This window comes from Chenopodium album, chromosome 18 (genome assembly GCF_948465745.1).
Source record: "Chenopodium album chromosome 18, dcCheAlbu1.1, whole genome shotgun sequence".
NCBI classification, from domain to species: Eukaryota; Viridiplantae; Streptophyta; class Magnoliopsida; order Caryophyllales; family Amaranthaceae; genus Chenopodium; species Chenopodium album.
The window spans coordinates 50,719,577-50,742,664 of NC_137851.1; the positions used below are offsets into that span (position 1 = coordinate 50,719,577).

The window sequence follows — 23,088 nt, forward strand, 5'->3', positions numbered from 1 at the left end:
GTCCTAATGGAACAAACCCCTTACTTGTATACTTTGTTGCGAGCCTCACACATAGTTTGAATGTCGCCACAAAGGAGAAATTGATAGCCTAGCCTTCAGAAGAAACTTTCCTCCATGTTCACAACAAAGTAGAGGACAAGGTGAAAGAGGAGATCAGTGAAAAGAACCCTCAAAATTGAGTTCGGTGCACTGCCATGGGAACAGAAACATCAAAAGATAGATTTCCATCAAATGACCTGATGTACCCTTGAAAAGTGGTATTTGTTTCATGCGACTTGGGGACGTCTTAGGTACTTTTTGGACGTCCCCCAATACAAATTGAATCCCAACCCTTAAAAAAAACCCTCTTCACTTACCTTTGCGATTTGGAAAACCCTAATCCTAAAATATTAAGACAACGGAATGGAAGCAGCGACCTCTATGTTTCTATTATTCTGTATTGTTAGATTTTTTTCTGCACTTAAGTTTTTTTTAATTCACTTCTTTTTTAATTCATTGGTGTGATTATGTAGGTTTTTTTTTGTTTGTTTTTTTTCCCTATTTCGATTCTTACCATAGGTTTTTGCTTCTTTTTTTTTTTTTTTTTTTTCTAGATGTAATTTTAATCTTAAAGTTGTTATGTTGTGAGTTTTGTGATTATTTAACAAAAACTTTTTATAGATTTATATTTTGCTTTTTTTTTTTATTTTGGCATATCCATGTCGTACTTGTTTTTTAGAATTTTGAATTTTGCCATATTCCGTCCCCGTACCCGTTTTTGTACCCGTATCCGTTTTTGTGCAACATAGCTAAGTAGGATTGTAAGATCCTACAAATTTTATCATTCGGTAACTTGTTTTTGGATCATAAGATCTAAATACAATTTTTTTTTTTTTTTTTTAGAAAAAACTGCTCAATATTCCACTAACATGTGCAGTGCTTAAACATAATGTATTAAGATGGTGAGGAAGAGAGCAAGGGGGAGAGGAAAAATAAATTAGCAAGCAGAAACAAGGCCTTTATTTTTACTTACCTGTTGCCGCTGTTACTTGAGATTTAATAACATGACCTTTGTTCCTGAACCATTCAGCAACAAAAGGTACACCAAGGTATATTGCCTTTTTTCCAAGCTCTTTAGCTGCCTGTCTTGAGTATATATAACCAATTGTGTTTAACATATCAACACCATATGCTGCAGAAGCAAGTCAAAGGTTGAATTAGAAAGATAAAAAAAAAAAAAAAAAAAAATACAATTCAATATTTTATATAGAAATATACACATCGACATCCACCATCTTGTACATACATAGTAGTTAGTTAAGAGAAGTAAATGCTAAGACTTCAGTTGCACAAAACTTCACATGTATCATGAATCTATTATACTTATTTTGACTAAAATTGTCTGGCTTTTAGTTATTGGAAGTGACGTCCAATGGGAGCTACACTTCAAAGAAATATATTTCAAAACTGAATTTCATTTTGTATAGGACTGGACTAGACTTGGATCCAAACTCGACACTGAATTTACACCCTTATCAGTTTAGAAAGTTGGTGACATTATGGAAAGGCACACTGTGTACACATTTTTTAAGGTGTAGACAACTAAAAAAAATACAAGATCATTAAAAAAATAAAATTCAATTGATTTGGTATGAATCAGAAATTGAACGGAAAAAAGGTCTACACACACCTTTCAATCCTAGCCCAAATAGACTTCAAATAAACTCAAAGCCTAAAGATAACCTCTACTAGGCCCACAAACCTCCAAACTCCATCAAATGACCAAAGCCCACCAAAAACCCTAAATTAAAGCCCCAGATGTATAGAACTGTTTGTTATGACAAAAGTCCCACACCCTTGATAGCGTCAATGTGGTTGTATGGGCAGTAGGAAACAATCTTGGCCAAGGGAGATGCCTATGGGTGTCAGCCAGCACCTTCTCCCTATAGAACTATACTTTGTACTAAGCTAATATTTCTAGTGAGCATCACATTAACAACAACACAATTATGGGCCATTTCAGGCCCAAATGATCCGAAACTCGGGGGCGCACTGTTTTTGAGTCCAATAAACATCATGGTGAAGTCGGTTTTTTAATGTGGGGCCAAAAACGTCCAGAATGCACTAAGAGGTTTGGGAAACGTCAGGAAGTTTCTAGAACTTTTTAGGGCAATCTTGTACATACTAAAAGTAGCTAGAATTGTATGAAACTATATGGAAACTTGTACATAAGAGTCTTGTACATTAGAATTGTGTAAAAAAATTAGAGCGGTTAGCTTGTAGGACCCTCCATTTGAGGGGGTTAAGAATACTCTAGAAGGAAGTTTCTAGGCTTAACTTGGGAGCCGTATAAATAGAGAGCTTCCCTGAATTTTTACATCACTCAAGCCTGTAAACACTCTCTCTCAATAAAACGTTTTCTTATAAACTTACCCACTTGTCCATCCATCTTTACTTCTTTACTTAAGCTTTCGTTGCCTACTTTGCTTTAAGCATCATTGAGGTTAACCATAACTAGCATCCTACGTGACATACTGCTCGTTTTTGTTGTTGCTTGTTTCTTGTGGCCTTTTCTTGGTGATCAATAAAAAAAAATTAAAAATAAAAATTACTCGCCACATATGTAGACTTTAGGACTAACATACAACACTCAAATACGACGTGGAACTAAAATGCAAAGTCATCACTTAAAACAGGTGACACTAAAACATGCACACAATAATAATTCAAGACAACGTAGAACCCCACATATTAATAATAGAATTGAGTAGAGGCTAACAAGTGAGCACTAACTCCACTTCTAGCCTTAATGTTGTTTAGCTCTTAGGAGTGAATCCCACAACACAAACCTTCCATTGCTTTCAACTAAAAACCCTTTTGTACATTCAATTTTTGTAAACTAAAATGCATGTCACAATTTGGTTATTGAGTTTTTCAGCAAAAACGAATATCCCTAGAACCCCATTGAGAAATCAGTTCTTCCATTGGACACGCTAACTCACAAATCACTATCAAACTCTTCTATTTTGAATTTAAATTTCTTCTGAGCTATTGTAAAACACATTTACTCCGTTCTTTTTTTTTTTTTTTTTTTTAATCTTCTACTTGCTGATCAAATAAATGTAGTATTAAGTTAAAAGTGAGTCCCTTTTTTCCTTTTTAGGTAGGAGGGAGAATTGCCTAGAAACATTTATATTTTTGTATAGTTTTATGTGGACCATGTGGTGGGGTAATAAGTAATAAAAGTAGAAATTTTCTTTAATATAATAGAAATAAAGCAAAAGTGCGAAGATTAAAAAAAACAGGTCAAATTAAAGAATGGAGAGAGAGATGCAAACGGTACCCTTATACAATGACACAATCACATCGACGCCTATTAAGTCTACTGTAAACTAATGAGTATGCTCCATTTAAAACTGAAATAAAACATAATAAGTATACAAAAATAAAATTAAAAAAAAAAAATCATTAATATGACATAACTATCAATAATTTGAAGAGTAAGCCACTACATAAGAGAAAACAAACCATAAGACCAGTCCACTAAATCACAAATATGCAACATTATACCTGCTAATGTATATGAAACTAAATCATCACACATACTGGGTTACAATTCATGTAATTTGTTTGCCCCATCATGTAAGCATAGATGCATTCCATTCAAATAGTGACATGGCTATACCTATATTGAGAGTTAAATATTTATTAATAAACAAAAAATAATAGGCACAAAGAGACTTTCAGTCTATTACTTTATTAAGCTTCCTAAATTCAAAATCTATTTGGGTATAGTACTAACAATCTAAGAAAATTTAAAAGAAGATGAAGACAAAGATCAACAGCTCTATAGTTTTGTGTTAAAACTTGTAATTTTGAGTGATAAATAACCACATTATTTAGAAAGTCCAATCGACACACACTCACGTGAATGAAAAAGACTATAGGAAAACTTTTAGATTACTTGGACTGAGGAGACTTCAAATTAAGCTGAAATTATTATCTCTATAGTTAGTTACACAACATACCAGATTGAATTCACACCAAATTAAAGAAAACTTGAATCTGTTACGAGAAATGAAGAGAGGCGAAAAGAGAAAATAAGATGTTGAAAAATAAAAGCATGCATAGTTTCAAATCTCTCAATGCCAATTACAACCCATAGAACATTGAAAACTAATTTCAAAAGGTTAAAAAGAGAACAGAGTGAGAAACAATTTGAAGAAACAAAAACAAGAACTCAGTATTTTGAGTTAAAGCTGGTTATTTGATTGATAAATCACCAAATAAATTAGAAAATCTATATCTAAATAAACTTAGTCAAATGAACAAGACTACAGAAAACTTAGCATACTTTCAATTACAGAAATCAGCATCTCAATAATGAGTTATTGAGTTACAGTACATACCAGGTTTAATCCACATCAAATTAAAGATAATATGAAACTAGTAAATACAAATCAGATTTAATCCACACCAAATTAAAGATATTGTGAAACTACTTCTCCGTCTGTAAATATAGTGCTCGTTCGTAAATTTCACAGTAATTAAGAAGATGGAGAATGTAGTACAAAAAGTACATTAAAAAGAGAAAAAAAAAAGAAAAAAGAATCGAGTGGACCACTAATAATAATTACATGTACAAGAATAAAGGACATGCATATGGGTTGGGGGCACAAAGTTCGAGAAAAAATTAGGGTATTTGGGTATTTCAAGCTAAGAGGCACTAAGACGGGTATGGGGACAAAAAACGGGAATGGGTACGAGGACGGAAAACGGCAAAATTAAAAATGAAAAAAACGGATACGGCAAAAAAAAACCTAAAAATATAGAAAATTAAATCCATACATAAGTCATTACTACAAATTCAAAGGCAGATTAAAGTTTTTGAAAGAAGCATGTAAAAAAACAAAGAACATCATTCTTCAAAAATCAATCGGTCACCGCGGCGCCACTGAGTTGGTGGAGTGGTGGGTGGTCAGCTACTTCAGTCTTCAAGAGTTCAAGGTTTCAAAGAGACAAAGAGTAGTAGAAAGAGAAACTATAATGAGTGCCCTAGCCCTGCTCCCTTAAGAGTTAACGATTAAGATGTTTTTTTTATTTGGGCCCTTCTTTTTTTATTATTTTTTGAACTGGGCTTGGGGTTTGAAAATCAGAAAGTTCAATTTGCTCTTGGGGACGTCTAAAAAGTGCTGAACCGTACCCGAAACGTCCCCAGAATTAGCGCGAGCCGTACCCAAAATTTTGGAAACGTCCCGGGGACGTATTTTTGCCGTCCCCATACCCTTCTTGTACCCGGTACAGGAGACGGCCTAAAAACTGTCGTACTGGTGCTTCCTAGATTTCAAGTAATAAAGACAGAAAAATGGGGTGTTTGGGTAATTTCATACTATTCTAAAATGGAAATATACTAAATGAGAACAACATTTTGGGTCACCCAAAATGGAAAGTGGGCACTATATTTAGGGACGGAAGGAGTAGTAAGAGAAATGGAGGAAAAAAGAGAGAGAGAGAGAGAGAAACTAAGAGACTAGGTAATTAAAGCGCACATAGTCTTCTCTCAATGACATTTATATGCCAGATCTCAACCCATGAAACATTGAAGCCTCATTTCAAAAGATGGGAAAAAGAATTGTGTGAGAAACAATTTGATACTAGGGGGCATGCAGGTCAAGGAACTTTCCCAAAACCAATATCCCCGGTTTTCAATTTGCCGCTTTGATTTATGAAAATCAAACAATTCTTATTACTAGTACATAAAAAATTGTTTATGCAGATGCGTAATTGAAGAGAGAGTCATTGATGTGGTGAATGAATGTAAGAAAAAAGGTGGATAAATGGAATAACGTGAAAGTGTACAAAACTTCAAGAGAAGGACAAACAAGAGAAAGTGTTAAGAACATTCAAGACAGTAGGTTATTTGTGCGTGTGAAACAGAAAACATCAGATCCACAACAGGGCCAAAGGCCTTCAAATCTTGCCTTGACATTAACCCACACATATAAAGGAATTTAAAGACTAAGCAGATGTTTATAAGGGGGTATAAAGCCTTCTTTCTGTAAGCATTAATAATCCAGTCTTATCACCACCTGTAAATTTGGAGAGAAGACAATCAAGAAATAGTACCTGCACTAGAAAGTCTAGAGACTTCAGCTTCAGCATTACTCTTAAAAGTCTCTTTACTTCCATTCACATATTGGTTGAGTCGATCTTTTAATTTTTCTGCAAGTTTCTCTTCCCTTTCCTTTTGAATTACCTATTATAATCACAAGGACAAATTGAAATTTTTTAAACTAAACTGGTAACATAAACAAACCCGCGACAATTATCCATCATCAATGCTAAAAACAACATGGCAATCACAATCAAAGCAAGATCGCCTAACTAATAACATCAACATGGCTATATCATTAATATATAATCTAACAAAGATGTAAGGACAACTATAATTGAGATGGAACTTCAGCCAGAATCAGGCCCTGTCCTTCTGCAACCCAATTTAATGAAAAGAAAATCTTATCTGAATCCAAAATACAAAAAGTTATATGTTGTATCTAATTTAAAAGATCCGACTCTGAGTATGAGTCGCAATTTAAATTGTGCATACTCCCAACTCAATTCCAACAAATATAAGTGTATGCAGATAATTTAAATAACACTCCAGAAATTCTTTTCTCTTAAAATTTTTAGCTTGATTAATTAGTACAAATAAATGATCAATAAAAGTTTCTTGCTTGAATTATGAAGCTGAGCTAAAGTTGTAAAATAAAAAACATTTTTTTCACAAGACACACAATTTGAGGAAAACAAAACAAATGATTTGGATCAAAGTGAGAGCTGGGCTGGATGTCGAATGTGAGAGGACCCAACCTCACCCAAGTCGTATCGGAGTTTCTATTACTCAACTAGAAATCAGACAAAATCCAATCTGAATTTGACCCATTAACAATTCTTACAAATATTATGCTTCCCCTATTTTTAATAAGTGCAACATTTGGGCCTTTATGATTGTCATGCACATCTTTGACCACTAATATCTCTAATTATTGGTTTTAAAAGCCCAACATGACTACATCTTTCCTAAATTAAAGATTAGAAAAGATGGCCGACACTCGAATCAATAGTGTAAAAATCCAAATGTTGCACTTATTAAAAAAACGAAGGAGCTATAAAGAATTAGCCTTTGAAAATCATTAAAAGTATTTAAATTAAACACTCTCTCCATTTCGTAATAATCGCAACATTTTCCTTTTTCATAATCGTAACATTTCCTTATTTGAATGGACCCACTGCTATATTATTATTTCTCTCTCCTACCAACCCCACTTACATAACTTTTTTTTTTATCTAACCAAATAACAATTAAAGATAGAAAAAATGAAAAAAATAATTCCATCTTTGCTCGATCTTCCGAAAACAATCCCACCTTCAATTTATTCCAGAACAATTCCACCTTTGACCCCCATTTTCTTTTAATGAACCTTGACCATTGCTATTTTATTATTTCTCTCCTACCAACCCCACTTACATAACTTTTTTTTAGCTAACCAAATAACAATTAAAGATAGGAAAAATGAAAAGAATAATTCCATCTTTGCTGGATCCGAACACAACACCACCTTCAAATTATTCCAGAACAATCCCACCATTGACTCCATTTTCTTTTAATGAACCTTCACCAGTTGGTAACCAGTTTTCTTAGATTGCTTGCCACATGTCATTGTCTAATTGGTCTATTTTATTAAAAAATATAAACAAATACTTTATCCCTGCAACCCCATCCTGGAGCCAACTCCTTCCCTACCCAAGCCCCGCCCTCACCTTCCCTGTTAGCCCTACCCCACCAACACCCATGTTTTTCCCTTCCCGATAGCCTTAGCTTAGCCCATCCACACCCTTGTCTTCCACTTCCCCAGCAGCCCCACCTACAGACCTATCACCGCCAACCCACCATACATCCACCGTCGCAACCCTATCACAACTACCATAATCACCACCAATAACAATCACCAAGGACACCAACTCCTCATAACCACCACCCTACCATAACCCACCACCCCATTACAATTTTGCTCTCTTTCTCTAACATTTTCTTCATTTTTCCCTTTTTTTTTAGTGCTTTAAATATTTGATCTATGGATTTGTTCACCATTCACCATATTAAACCCCCAAAAAAAATTTGTTGCTGCTTTAAATCTCTGATTTTTTTGTTCTTTTCCTTACTTTTTCTTTTCAGTTGAGATTTGTGGGCTAGTGGGATTTTGTTGTTGTCAGAAGCGCATACGAACTGAGGAACCTGCCATGAAAGCAAGAGGGGAAAGGGAAGGGGAAGGTGGGAGGGTGGCTGGGTGGTGGTGTTGTTGGGGTGTTCGGCCCGTTGCGGCGGGGGTGATGGTGTTGGGGTGTTAGATGAAGGTGATAGGGAAGCGGCAGTGAGAGAGGGTGGTGGTGTTGTTTGCGGTAATTTTGGGGTTGTGGTTATGGTGTTGGCCATAGAAGTAGTCGGGGAAAATGGGAGGATTGGGACTTAAGAAAAAAAAAAGAGGTTGTAAGTCATTTAGCCTGTTAAAAGAAAATAAGGGTTAAAGATGGGAATGTTTAGGAATAAATTGAAGGTGGGATTGTTTTCAGAAGACCGAGCAAAGGTGAGATTTTGATTTCCATTTTTCCTTAAAGACATCCCCACTAACTACTACTTATATTATAAAATTCCTTCTATAATATCCACCCTATAATTTTCCTAACACTTTGTGCCCTCCCTATTGTGATCATTACGTAACCGAAGGAGTACTTTAGAAGAGAGTAAAAAATATTCATTGTCTTCTTAAAAAATTTAAAAAAAAAAAAACATTTTTATGGTTATGGTTTTGGGAGCATAAGTGGTTTCTAAGGAGATTAGCTCCCACAAAATTGTTCAAAAAAAAAAAAAAAACTCCCGCACAACGTTCATTTTTGAAAAAACAACCAAAGGGCAAGTTAAGTATTGACACTAACCTAACATGTCAAACAAAGACCTTTTGATTTTACATTTTAAAAGCACGAAAGTACAAAAACAATATTTTTCTTTAGACAGAGCGTAATTGTAGACCTTATTGATTACACCCTTATCTCCATCAATCGAACCTTTCCAACTCATTATGGCTGTTTAAACTTTTCCATCTTAAAAACTCCGTGCCTAAAGGGTTCGAAATCATTCATATAAATAGTAAATATATATATATATATATATATATATATATATATATATATATATATATATATATATATATATATATATATATATTCAGTTCATAAGACATTAATTGCATAGTGGCTTCCAGATGAATTGATATCCTCAACAAATTCAAAATCGCGATATTCAAAGGCAATGCTCCAACCCCCCTCATGTTTCAACTATAACAAGATTTTTGGCATTTTCAAGAAATTCTAGTCTATTGAAAGTGAAGGAAATTAACATGATATGTTACACAAATGATATCAAGATTTTTTTAAAAAAAAATAATTCAGCACAGCCACGTATAGAAAGACTTAAACAAAAACACGGAACATACACATAGAAAGAATAGATTACAAAGAATGTGAATGATACCTTCATCCTTTCTTGGAGCTTTCTAGTATCCAACTCTTCTCCATCGGTGAAGAGGTCCATTGAAGCCATCGATGCCATGGCAGGCTGGCCTATGTATTCTTCAAAAAGCTCACTTCCAAAAAGCATGGCAAAGATTGCTGCAGGATCTATAATTCCGTCACTGGAGTTGAGAATAAATATTATATCAGATAAACAGAGTTTTATGATTAAGGAAAAAAAAAATTATCAAGAGACAAAGCGTAATTCAGTTTCAAATAGAAATAAGTCATAAGACCAGAAAGTTAATCGTGTTGGACACAGTGACAGAATTTCCGGGGGAAACCACCATATAAGCAACAAAGAATATTTGATCACAAAATTACTTTCCAACCAGAATGGTTCATCATCCCTATCCAACCATAATAAACGAATAATAGCAAAGTATGACCTCCAAAAACAATAATCCACCTTCCCCTTTTTTCTATAAAAGCTATTATAATCAATTTACAGGTACCCTTTTTTTAACCTATATATAGGATGAGTGTCATAACAGTTTATTCAACATGTTTCTAACCCAAACCCAAACCCAAAAGTGCACAATAGTTTATACCAAAGAATTAGTCGTCCGGGTACTCGGTAATGAACACCCCTAGTCAGTTTCAACAGATTTTATTCCCAAATTTCCTAAATCCAAACTGGGGACCGAAAACGTAATACCTACAGACCGAAGATCAGATCAGCCAAAATCGGTCTAGGACCGGACTCCGGTCCAAACTTCTAAACATGAATTTTACTTTCAACTGGATAGTCTCCATGTAAATGATACTTCCTCCGTTTTTATTTACATGACTAACATTCCTAACAACGAAATGTCACGATATTTGACCTATACAATCACCAAACTCCTTCCCATCCTAATGAAGTATTCTCTATATAATCTGCCAAACTCTAAACCACCATCCACATAACCCAAAATCATCAGTCATCTTACCGAGCCACCACCAACCCTACCTTCCTACCAAACCACCACCAAGCCACCACTAACCTTATCAAACCACAACCGAGCCACAACCAACAACCAACCTTACTGAACCACCACCAAAACAACACCCTAAACCTCGAAACCACCACCGAACCACCCTCCTTGCTGAATCACCACCATGGACCTCGAAACCACCACCGAACCACCCTTTCCTTAATCTTCTTTCAACAAAAGCCCAATTTTATGGTTAGACAAGGGTGGTGGTTGTTTGAATGAAGGTGGTGGGTTGCGACTGGTTAGAAGTCGTGAAATGAGTACAATGGGTGGTGATTAATTGGTGGGATGAGGAGGTAGTTTGCAGAGTTGGAAAATTGGTGTCGGTGGTGAACTAGTGGTGGTTGCATAGTTGAGAAATTGATGTCAGTGGTGGACTAGTGGTGGGTGTGGCGAGCAGTATAATGGGTTGTTTCTTTTGTTGGTTTAATTACTTAATTAATGTACTTTATTAATAAACAATGGTTTGAATGTACCCAATACACACTCTCTCTCCTCTTCCTAAAAAGCATGCCCCAGGCTATTGGTCATCTAAATAGAAACGGTGTTAGTATAACTTACTACATATATACAAAATTACCTATTCTAACGAAAATAATAATAATCGCAACATACAATAAAGGGAATAAAGATTTATTATAAAACTATTCCAATTTACTTTGCCAGCATCATTTTATCAAAAAAAAAAAAAAAAAAAAAAAAAAAAAAAAAAAAAAAAACTTTGCCCTGGCACCAACAATTTGCTTGATTTTTTATATTTTATGATGAAGATGGAGGAGACAAGTTAAGCAACTATGCAAAAGAATTAAATAATAAAGTGAATATAGGGTTTTTAAATTTTAATTCAATGCTAGTTGTCAAACACTAGTCATAAACAAATATGACTTTTTCTTTCCCAGGGTCAATTTTATTACTAGCTCCTTTTTTTACTTGCAACAAATGAATTTTTTAAGTCTCACATACAATACACCAAAGTTGCAAATAAACAAAAACAGAGGTAGCATTTAATGCTAGGGTCAGACTAGTCACAATAGTAATTATATCACCAAGAAAAGTTTGGGAAGTTGGGTCTGTCAGGTCAAGATTGAAATTGGTGGTCCTAAAAGGGCAACGATCAGTGATGGTGGTGATGGATCGATTTTCGTAGTATGATATGTTTGTTTAAGCATGCGCCTAATGCACGTCCTTCATAGGAAGCAAGCACAACTATTTATATGTCACGTGCTGACTCTTACCCCAAGTCTCTTGCACGCGTCCTACTAGAATTACCCCTGCAACTCTAGTCAAGGATCCCCAAAGTACCTTAGCTATGCTAAGTACGATGCTACAAGTTAAGTGGGGAAGCTAGGAAAATGGCTAAGTGAGCAAGTAAGTGAAACAAGAGAGATTGCTATAAGAATGCTTTGTATTGCTTGAGAGAATTTGCAAAATGTGTGGATGATGTACAAATGAGGGGGAGGCAGCCTATTTATAGTGCTCCCTTGGCCTAGAGACTTCTAGCCTAGAATGTTCTAACCTCCTCAAATGGAGGGTTCTATAGCTGAGCTTTCTAGAGAGTCCTACACCATTCTTCTCTACTCCTCTCTATGTACATGTTTCCGGATAGATCTAGGCTACTCTAGATACAAAGAATGTACAAAATTGCCCTAGAAGATTCTAGAAGCTTCTGGAAAGCTCACGAACCTTGTAGCGCAATCTGGAACAATGTGGGACCCATCGCCAAAATCTGACTCGACCATCATCTTCATTGGGTCCAAAAACGGCGAGCCCCCGAGTTTCAGCCCGTTTGAGCTTCATTTGGGCCCCAAACGGCCCATTATTGTGTTACCGTCACTTGAGTGTTCACTAGGATTTCAGCACTGATACTATATAAAGCTCTATAGGGGAGAGGTGCTTCCTAGCACCCATGGGCAACTCCCCTGGCCCGAATTGTTGCCTAGTGCCCAAGTGACGTTGCTTGCTGCCTTTGTGGGTATGGGACTTGACATGCTCCCCCACCCAAGTCTTGACGACCCCGTCAAGGCCGTCCCTCGAACTCCGCGATCTTGCCCTTGAACTGCCACTAGTCTTCCTCTCTTTCCCATGATGCCTTACTATCTAGAAGACCCTTCCAACGGACAAGATACTCATTATAGCTTGGTACGCCCCTTCTTCGTATGACCTTTTTTGCCTCGATTACCTCGATGTCTCGATCAAAAGAAGTCACGACCGCCGTGGGCGCTCGTTGTGACTCGCCCCTTGTTGGATCCTCGTTGTCACCATGGTAGGGCTTGAGTAGGCTAACATGAAACACCGAGTGTATCTTGAGCTTGGGCGGTAACTCAAGCTTATAGCTAACCTTCCCGACCCTCCTTATGACCGGGAATGGACCCTCGTACTTCCGCACAAGGCCTTTATGCACCTTGCGGAAAACCTTGAACTGTTGGGGTAGCAATTTCACCATGACTAAGTCACCAAATAAGGAGGGTCGAGAAGGTTAGCTATAAGCTTGAGTTACCGCCCAAGCTCAAGATACACCCGGTGTTTCATGTTAGCCTACTCAAGCCCTACCATGGTGACAACGAGGATCCAACAAGGGGCGAGTCACAACGGGCGCCCACGGCGGTCGTGACTTCTTTTGATCGAGACATCGAGGTAATCGAGGCAAAAAGGGTCATACGAAGAAGGGGCGTACCAAGCTATAATGAGTATCTTGTTCGTTGGAAGGGTCTTCCAGATAGTGAGGCATCATGGGAAAGAGAGGAAGACTTGTGGCAGTTCAAGGGCAAGATCGCGGAGTTTGAGGGACAGCCTTGACGGGGTCGTCAAGACTTGGGTGGGGGAGCATGTCACAACTCAAGCCCCACACCCACAAAGGCAGCAAGCAACGTCACTTGGGCACTAGACAACAATTCGGGCCAGGGGAGTTGCCCATGGGTGCTAGGAAGCACCTCTCCCCTATAGAGCTTTATATAGTATCAGTGCTGAAATCCTAGTGAACACTCAAGTGACAGTAACACAATAATGGGCCGTTTGGGGGCCCAAATGAAGCCCAAACGGGCTGAAACTTGGGGGCTCACCGTTTTTGGACCCAATGAAGATGATGGTCGAGTTAGATTTTGGAGATGGGTCCCACATTGTTCCAGATTTCGCTACAAGGTTCGTGAGCCTTCCAGAAGCTTCTAGAATCTTCTAGGGCAATCTTGTACATTCTTTGTATCTAGAGTAGCCTAGATCTCTCCGGAAACATGTACATAGAGAGGAGTAGAGAAGAATGGTGTAGGACTCTCTAGAAAGCTCAGCTATAGAACCCTCCATTTGAGGAGGTTAGAACATTCTAGGCTAGAAGTCTCTAGGCCAAGGGAGCACTATAAATAGGCTGCCTCCCCCTCATTTGTACATCATCCACACATTTTGCAAATTCTCTCAAGCAATATAAAGCATCCTTAAAGCAATCTTTCTAAGTTCTCTCTTGCTTACTTAGCCATTCTCTAGCTTACTCACTTCACTTCAAGCATCGTACTTAGCCTAGCTAAGGTACTTTGGGGATCCTTGACTAGAGTTGCGGGGGTAATTCTAATAGGACGCGTGCAAAAGACTTAGGGAAATAGTCGGCACGTGACACGTGGTATCAGAGCAATGCTGATCGTATAACAAAGCTTTGTTGCGGTACGAGGTTAAGTGCGGAGGTGATGATGGCTCAACAACAGAAGGAAACGCTTGGCTCAACCGTACAGGAACCACAAACAAGCAAGAAGGTAAGTCGCACTTCATTGCTAGAAGAGAAGGTAGCTTCCTTGGAGATCTTTATCGCTGATCACCATGATAGCCTACGGCAATTGGCTGAAAGCGTTAGTGAACTCCCAGGAAGAGTTGATGGCGTCGAGGAGGACATCGAGGGACTTGAAACACGAGTCCAAGAGTTGGAGTCAGATACGGCGGAAATGAAGGACGGGACGCAGCTCCTAGTCAATCAAATGGCCGATGCTTTTCGGCTAGAAATGGCTCAACTCAAGGACACCCTTATGAAGGAGCTAGGCTCCATGAAGGAAAAGATCGAGTCCCTACAAGCCGACGTAGTGCTGTGCAAGTCGGCCATGGCCGGGGGTGCCACGGTTCGGGATGGACCTAAGATTAAGGTGCCCGAACCACCGAAGTACCAAGGAAAGAGGGATGCTAGGGAGTTGGACAACTTCCTATGGAGCATCAAGAGGTAATTCGATGCCATACATCTTAAAGAAGATGCTACGAAGATAAACACCGCTACAATTTATTTGGCTGATGATGCCATCCTATGGTGGAGGCGACGGGAGTCCGACATCAAGAAGGGGCTTGTCTCGCTCAAACACTTGGGACGAGTTCAAGACCGACTTCAAAAAGCAATTCTATCCGGAAAATGCGGAGGAGATTGCTATGAAGAAGCTACGTGGGCTGAAGCATACGGGGTCAATCAAGGAGTATGTCAAGCAGTATACTTCACTCATGCTAGAAGTAACTGAGATGCCGGAGAAGACCCAGCTTCTTTACTTTATGGATGGGCTACAAAGATGGGCGGAACAGAAGCTGAAGCGTCGGAACGTTCAGACTCTCTCGGACGCTATTGCTGTGGCGGAATCCTTGTTCGAGTATAAACAAGACACGAAGAGGGACCGAAGCAGCAAGTCTAGTAGCGGTGGCAAGGGAAAAGGTGGGGGAGCCAAACCCACCGATCGCAGCCACAATGGAGGAAAGTCATCCGAGAAACGGGACAAGGCGAAGGAGAAAGACAAGTCCTCGGATGGCAAAACCAAACAGGGAGTGCCCACAGCGACAAAAGCTCAACGCTTTGATCGCTGGTTCGTCCGGGGAATCGTCAGGGGACGAGGCACATATGGGGACTATGCGCTTGCGCAGCGTGAAGGCTACAAAGGTCACACCAAGTGAAAGCTTAGCCAAGGTAAGTGTCCTGCCCCGAACGAAACCATGTCTTATGTTTGTAGAGGCCAAGGTGAATGGACAGGCCTCTAAGGCACTCATTAATACGGGTGCAACAAACAATTTTATTGCTCTACAAGAGGCTAGAAGGTTGGGGGTCAAGTTCGTCAAGAAGGCCAGGACCTTGAAGACAGTGAACTCAAAGCCAACCCCAATCCATGGTGTAGCAAGCGAGGTACCCATTCGTTTGGGAGAATGGGAGGGTACCATCAATCTTACCGTGATAGACATGGACGATTACTCATTGGTGTTGGGACTTCAATTCTTTGACACGGTAAGACCATTTGCATTCGGGAGGGATGGAACGATGACGATTGCAAAAGATCAACGGGAGTGGTCCATCCCAGTCACTCGAGAAGAGGTGGAAGCCAAGGCAATCTCGGCAATGCAACTGAAGAACGGTGTTAAGAAGGGACAGCCCACATTCTTGGCTACACTCAAAGAAGAGGAGCCTCATGGGAGTGAGGTTCCACCTGAAGTATCTGGAGTGTTAGAAGAATTTAAGGATGTGATGCCTCCGGAACTACCTAAGAGACTTTCCCCTAGAAGGGAAGTCGACCATCAGATTGAGTTTGAGTTGGAGCCTGAGGCAAGGCCACCAGCCATGGCACCATACCAGATGGCCCCACCGGAGCTGGAGGAACTAAGGAAGCAAATCAAGGAGCTACTGGAGGCGGGATTTATCAGGCCATCCAAGGCGCCATATGGAGCACCTGTGCTTTTCCAACGCAAGCACGACGGAAGCTTGCGGATGTGCATCGACTACCGGGCTTTGAACAAGATCACGGTGAAGAATAACTATCCCATTCCGTTGGTCGCCGATCTCTTTGATCGTCTAGGGAAAGCTAGGTACTTTTCTAAACTTGATCTCAGGTCGGGGTACTGGCAAGTACGCATCGCCAAAGGCGATGAGCCTAAGACGACATGCGTTACTCGCTATGGGTCTTTCGAGTTCTTGGTGATGTCATTCAGCCCCGACTACATTTTGCACTTTGATGAATAAAATATTCCAGCCATTCCTTGACAAATTTGTCGTCGTCTATCTCGACGATATCGTCGTGTATAGCGACGACCTAACGAGTCACTTGGAGCATTTGAGGCAGGTATTGCAGGTGCTTCGAGAGAACGAGTTGTATGTAAAACAGGAGAAATGCTCGTTCGCTCAAGAGGTGTCTTTCTTGGGGCACCGCATCTGGAAAGATTATGATGGAGCATGACAAGGTGCGCTCCATCAATGAATGGGAGGAGCCCAAGAATGTCTCGGAGTTACGCTCCTTCCTTGGGCTAGCAAATTATTATCGGCGATTCATCAAAAGCTACTCAGCTCGGGAGCACCATTGACGGACTTGCTAAAGAAGAAGGTGCAATGGTGTTGGAGTGAGAAGTGCCAAAGGGCCTTTGATGATTTGAAGAAGGCGGTCACCAATGAGCCCGTACTAGCGTTGCCCGACTACAACAAGCCATTCGAGCTTCATACGGATGCTTCAGACTTTGTCATTGGAGGAGTGCTAATGCAAGAAGGGCATCCGATCGCCTACGAGTCGCGCAAGCTAACTGATACCGAGAAAAGGTATCCTGTGCATGAAAAGGAAATGACGGCTATCATTCATTGCTTGCGCATTTGGAGGCACTACTTGCTTGGGAGTCGGTTCATCATCTATACCGACAACGTTGCTACAAGCTACTTCCAAAATCAGAAGAAGATCAGTCCCAAGCAAACTCGTTGGCAAGATTTCTTGGGGGACTATGACTATGTCATGGAATACAAGCCCGACAAGGTTAATTTCGTCGCCGATGCTCTAAGCCGGAAGGCCATGTTTGCTGCTATTAGCAGCATCACAAGCTCCATCCTTGATCGGATCAAGGATGGCCTTCCCCATGACCCCATGGTCAGAGAATTAATGGAGTTGGCCAAAGAGGGGAAGACTCGGAAATTCTGGATAGAGGATGGGATCCTCTACACCACTGGGCGTCGGGTGTTTGTGCCAAAGTGGGATAATCGTAGGCGGGACATTCTGAAAGAGTACCATGATTATGTGGGCCGGGCACCCAGGTATTCAACGAACTTTGGCACTCTTGGAAGACACTTATTATTGGCCTCACATGCGGGACGATGTGGAGGCCTACGTGAAGACTTGTCTTGTGTGCCAACAAGACAAGATTGAGCAACGAGTGCCGGCTAGGTTACTTGAACCATTGCCTATTCCGGAGCATCCTTGGGAGAGCGTCTCTATGGATTTCATCTCAGCTCTGCCCAAGTCCGAGGGATGCGGGTCTATCATGGTGGTAGTAGACCGCTTCTCTAAATATGGGACATTCATACCGGCACCAAAGGATTGTACAGCCGAGCAAGCCGCCAAGCTCTTCTTCAAGCATGTCGTCAAATATTAGGGCTTGCCAAAGAGCATAATCAGTGACCAGGATCCAAGGTTCACGGCAAAGTTTTGGATGGAGCTATTCAAACTCCTTGGGTCTGGGTTGCACTTCTCTACAAGCTTTCACCCACAAACTGATGGGCAAACGGAGAGGGTAAATGCCTTGCTAGAGCTCTATCTAAGGCACTTTGTTAGTCCCAATTAGCGAGATTGGGCCAAATTGATGGATGTTGCCCAATTCTCTTTAAATTTGCAGCGTTCCGAGGCAACCGGAAAGAGTCCATTTGAGTTAGTCATGGGCTAACAACCCTTGACTCCACAAGGGATTGCATCAGGCTACACGGGAGGAAGCCCCTCTGCATATAGACTTGCTAAAGGGTGGCATGAGCAGCTCGATATCTCGAGGGCCTACTTGGACAAGGTGGCAAAGAAGATGAAGAAATGGGCCGACAAGCATAGAAGACCCCTTTGAGTTCCAAGTTGGTGACTTAGTCATGGTGAAATTGCTACCCCAACAGTTCAAGGTCTTCCGCAAGGTGCATAAAGGCCTTGTGCGGAAGTACGAAGGTCCATTCCCGGTCATAAGGAAGGTCGGAAAGGTTAGCTATAAGCTTGAGTTACCCGCCAAGCTCAAAATACACCCGGTGTTTCATGTTAGCCTACTCAAGCCCTACCATGGTGACAATGAGGATCCAACAAGGGGCGAGTCACAACGAGCGCCCACGGCGGTCATGACTTCTTTTGATCGAGACATCGAGGTGATCGAGGCAAAAAGGGTCATACGAAGAAGGGGCGTACCAAGCTATAATGAGTATCTTGTCCGTTGGAAAGGTCTTCCGGATAGTGAGGCATTATGGGAAAGAGAGGAAGACTTGTGGCAGTTCAAGGGCAAGATCGCGGAGTTCGAGGGACGACCTTGACGGGGTCGTCAAGACTTGGGTGGGGGAGCATGTCAAGTCCCATACCCACGAAGGCAGCAAGCAACGTCACTTGGGCACTAGACAACAATTCGGGCCAGGGGAGTTGCCCATGGGTGCTAGGAAGCACCTCTCCCCTATAGAGTTTTATATAGTATCAGTGCTGAAATCCTAGTGAACACTCAAGTGACAGTAACACAATAATGGGCCGTTTGGGGGCCCAAATGAAGCCCAAACGGGCTGAAACTTTGGGGCCCACCGTTTTTGGACCCAATGAAGATGATGGTCGAGTCAGATTTTGGAGATGGGTCCCACATTGTTCCAGATTGCGCTACAAGGTTCGTGAGCCTTCCAGAAGCTTCTAGAATCTTTTAGGGCAATCTTGTACATTCTTTGTACCTAGAGTAGCCTAGATCTCTCCGAAAACATGTACATAGAGAGGAGTAGAGAAGAATGGTGTAGGACTCTCTAGAAAGCTCAGCTATAGAACCCTCCATTTGAGGAGGTTAGAACATTCTAGGCTAGAAGTCTCTAGGCCAAGGGAGCACTATAAATAGGCTGCCTCCCCCTCATTTGTACATCATCCACACATTTTGCAAATTCTCTCAAGCAATATAAAGCATCCTTAAAGCAATATTGAGAGAATGCTTTAAGAATGCTTTGTATTGCTTGAGAGAATTTGCAAAATGTGTGGATGATGTACAAATGAGGGGGGGCAGCCTATTTATAGTGCTCCCTTGGCCTAGAGACTTCTAGCCTAGAATGTTCTAACCTCCTCAAATGGAGGGTTCTATAGCTGAGCTTTCTAGAGAGTCCTACACCATTCTTCTCTACTCCTCTCTATGTACATGTTTTCGGAGAGATCTAGGCTACTCTAGGTACAAAGAATGTACAAGATTGCCCTAGAAGATTCTAGAAGCTTCTGGAAGGCTCACGAACCTTGTAGCGCAATCTGGAACAATGTGGGACCCATCTCCAAAATCTGACTCGACCATCATCTTCATTGGGTCCAAAAACGGTGGGCCCCAAGTTTCAGCCCGTTTGGGCTTCATTTGGGCCCCCAAACGGCCCATTATTGTGTTACTGTGTCACTTGAGTGTTCACTAGGATTTCAAGCACTGATACTATATAAAGCTCTATAGGGGAGAGGTGCTTCCTAGCACCCATGGGCAACTCCCCTGGCCCGAATTGTTGTCTAGTGCCCAAGTGACGTTGCTTGCTGTCTTTGTATGTGTGGGGCTTGAGTTGTGACATTCTCCGGTGGGGCCATCCGGTATGGTGCCATGGCTGGTGGCCTTGTCTCTTAGGTAGCTTCCTTGGAGATCTCTATCGTTGATCACCATGATAGCCTACGGCAATTGGCTGAGAGCGTTAGTGAACTCCCGGGAAGAGTTGATGGCGTCGAGGAGGACGTCGAGGGACTTGAAACACGAGTCCAAGAGTTGGAGTCAGATACGGCGGAAATGAAGGACGGGACGTAGCTCCTAGTCAATCAAATGGCCGATGCTCTTCGGCTAGAAATGGCTCAACTCAAGGACACCCTTATGAAGGAGCTGGGCTCCATGAAGGAAAAGATCGAGTCCCTACAAGCCGACGTAGTGCTGTGCAAGTCGGCCATGCCATTAGGTATTTTGGGCTACGTAAGGACATCATTTTAGAGACCAAGACACCAAATTCACTAATTTGTTTAACATGTCTTTGGTTGGGATTTGAATTGAACTTTACCCTCGAATATCATCCACACTAAGCGCAAAAATATTTGAGGCTAATGTGACTGCTTGGAAGAAGAATTGACTTGATCTATTGGATACAATTCAGTTTTTTTATAACCTCCACAAAAGCTCAGCGACGGGAATGAGTGCTTTTAAGTTAGTAAATAAAGTGGGTGTGAGGGATTATCCATGGCATTACACGACACTTCACGTAAGCTTTTTAAAACCATATCAGAACAATACAAAGGTTATCCACTGTGTCACAAAAAAAAATCCCCAACCATCCATCCAAAAGCAATTTACTGCGGTAACATAATAATGGGTCCTTTGGTCCATCCTTTGGACCCAAAGGTTGCCCAATGGTACTCAATTAATATCAAAACCATACCCTCTGGCTACTCATGACGTAATTTTAAAAAATCTTAAGTGATACGGCAGATGCACCTTTAGTCTTTCCGGAAAATTCAATTAATAACTACCACACCCTTTGTTTAGAATCTAAGAACCGTCATATTTAGGAGGTAAGATGGTTGGGCATCTTAGTGTAAATTTTTATCCAAATTTAGCGAGTAAAGTACAACAACAATTTGTCCCTAATGCTAAATTTCAAGGTTGCCTTCCCTTGTCAACATACATCATCATTCAATAAGATGCCTTTTCAGTATTCTCTCACATCTCCCCCATCAAGTTTGTTACAAGCGATGTGCGACAAGCCAGCCCACATCCACACTTTGCTTTACGACCTCATCCACCGTCATAGCTTTCTGTTCCAACCCATTGATAGCTCAAAGGGACTCATTCCCAACCATTTATAGAGGTTATAGCAAAATTTGCATTGTATCTAATATTCGTTTCATATTATTTGGAACTTTGGAATAATTTATATATCACAATAATACTATAGAGTTGCATATAATATGAAACGGGGGTAGTAGTCAAAGCAAATTCTATTGTGAAGCAGCACATTTTGCCTCAAATATTCTTCGAGCCATTCACCCATCAATGCGTTGATAGGTTTGTTTGTGGATAGTTTGCCATAAACTTAAATTCAGATCCTAATATGCGATGTAATACTGATTGTTTATAGCATGTGATGCTTTCCGTGATCAACGCATCAATTCCGTTACCGAATCACCGTAAGCATTTCCGCAATCGCGATCGAAACTGTATTTTCGAATCATGTTTGTAAGGGACCACATATTTCTAGGTCTAGGAATTGTAAATAGTGATGGTGAGGCTCTGCAAGAAAGGGATGATAATGATGTATCACTAAATATGAGAATCATATCTTGAATGTTATAAACGAGGATCACAAGAAACCAGTCAATGATGTAATGAGACGGCAAGGAGCCAAAGATATGTCTATCAATGTGAGCACATCCATAATTTCATCAAGGAAGAGTTAGCAAGTAAGATGGGCCTTATAGTTCAACCATCGAATCACATGATCAGAATCAACCGCAGTAAACTTGTCCTGCATCGTCAAGGATGATCCCGTCAAAATGAGATCGTGGAAGGGAAAAGTCGATTTTTTAGCCGTACACATGGAAGGCTATGAGTTCGACAATAAGTTTTTCACCAAAGCAACGGTTGTGGTGTTGCATTTGGGTGGTTACTACTTTGTCAAAAGCTTCTACGACTAATGGTATGCTTATGCAAGTCAAAAAGGGAATGATACAGAGTGAGCCTACCATTGTGGCTGCGCTAGTCAAAAAGGGTATGATACAGGGTGAGCCTACCATTGATGTTCTATTTAAGGAGTTGAGGGCTTCATTACCACGATTGCACAATGTGGACCATGCTATTGAATTAGAACTTGGTACAAGGCATATGGGGCCATCAAGCTAAACTTCTCAAACAATTGAATGTGTTGTTGGATTCTGGTTACATTAAGAAATCGAAGGCTCCCTATAGTGCTAAAAATTTGTTTAGAAGAAGGAGGTTACTCAGAAGTCGGGATTATCGTGCAATAAACAATATCACGGTGAAAAACAAGTACTCAATCCCAAGGACGAATTTGCTTGATAGGCTACTAAGGGCTACTTATTTCATAAAGCTAGACTCTGTTTATTGTCAAGTTAGAATCAAAGAGGGCAATGAGCCAATGAGCCCAAAACAACATGTGTTAACGTTATGAATTCCTTATACGGTCGTTTAGGCTAACCAATGCCCCTTTGATGAATAATGTGTTTTACAAATATCAAAAAAAAAAAAGCGTAGTGTCACAACATTGTAATGTATTCAACAGTTTATAATAAATCATGTAAAACACGCACTTCTAGTTTTTCAGAAGTTAAGAAAGTGTAATTATTTGTTAAAAAAATAAATAAATAAAATGTGAATTTGCAAAAATGGAAATTATGTTCCTTGGTCACAAACATATCAAAACAACATACAATTCTTTTAGTTGAATTGAAGCTTTGGAATTGAAATTCTTTGTTTGGGGAACATGAGAATTTAAAAGACAACCTTTGCTTTAATTATTATCAACAATGTGACATTCAAATCTGTTTGTGAGTGGTAAAGGAGAGAGAAATAAAGTTACATG

General features: G+C 40.3%; 1 protein-coding gene across 3 annotated transcripts in view; it reads right to left on the reverse strand.

Moving 5' to 3' along the window:
* LOC145592534 (chaperone protein dnaJ 10-like) overlaps nucleotides 1-23,088 on the reverse strand; it is a 47,090-nt gene that overhangs the window by 19,253 nt on the left and 4,749 nt on the right. For all 3 annotated transcript variants that reach the window (XM_081649036.1, XM_081649035.1, XM_081649034.1), the window contains exons 4-6: nucleotides 9,569-9,728; nucleotides 6,106-6,235; nucleotides 1,013-1,171 (exon numbers count right to left, since the gene is read on the reverse strand). In XM_081649036.1, coding sequence (XP_081505162.1) covers nucleotides 1,013-1,171; nucleotides 6,106-6,235; nucleotides 9,569-9,728 — 449 coding nt within the window. The remainder of the gene's footprint in view (nucleotides 1-1,012; nucleotides 1,172-6,105; nucleotides 6,236-9,568; nucleotides 9,729-23,088) is intronic.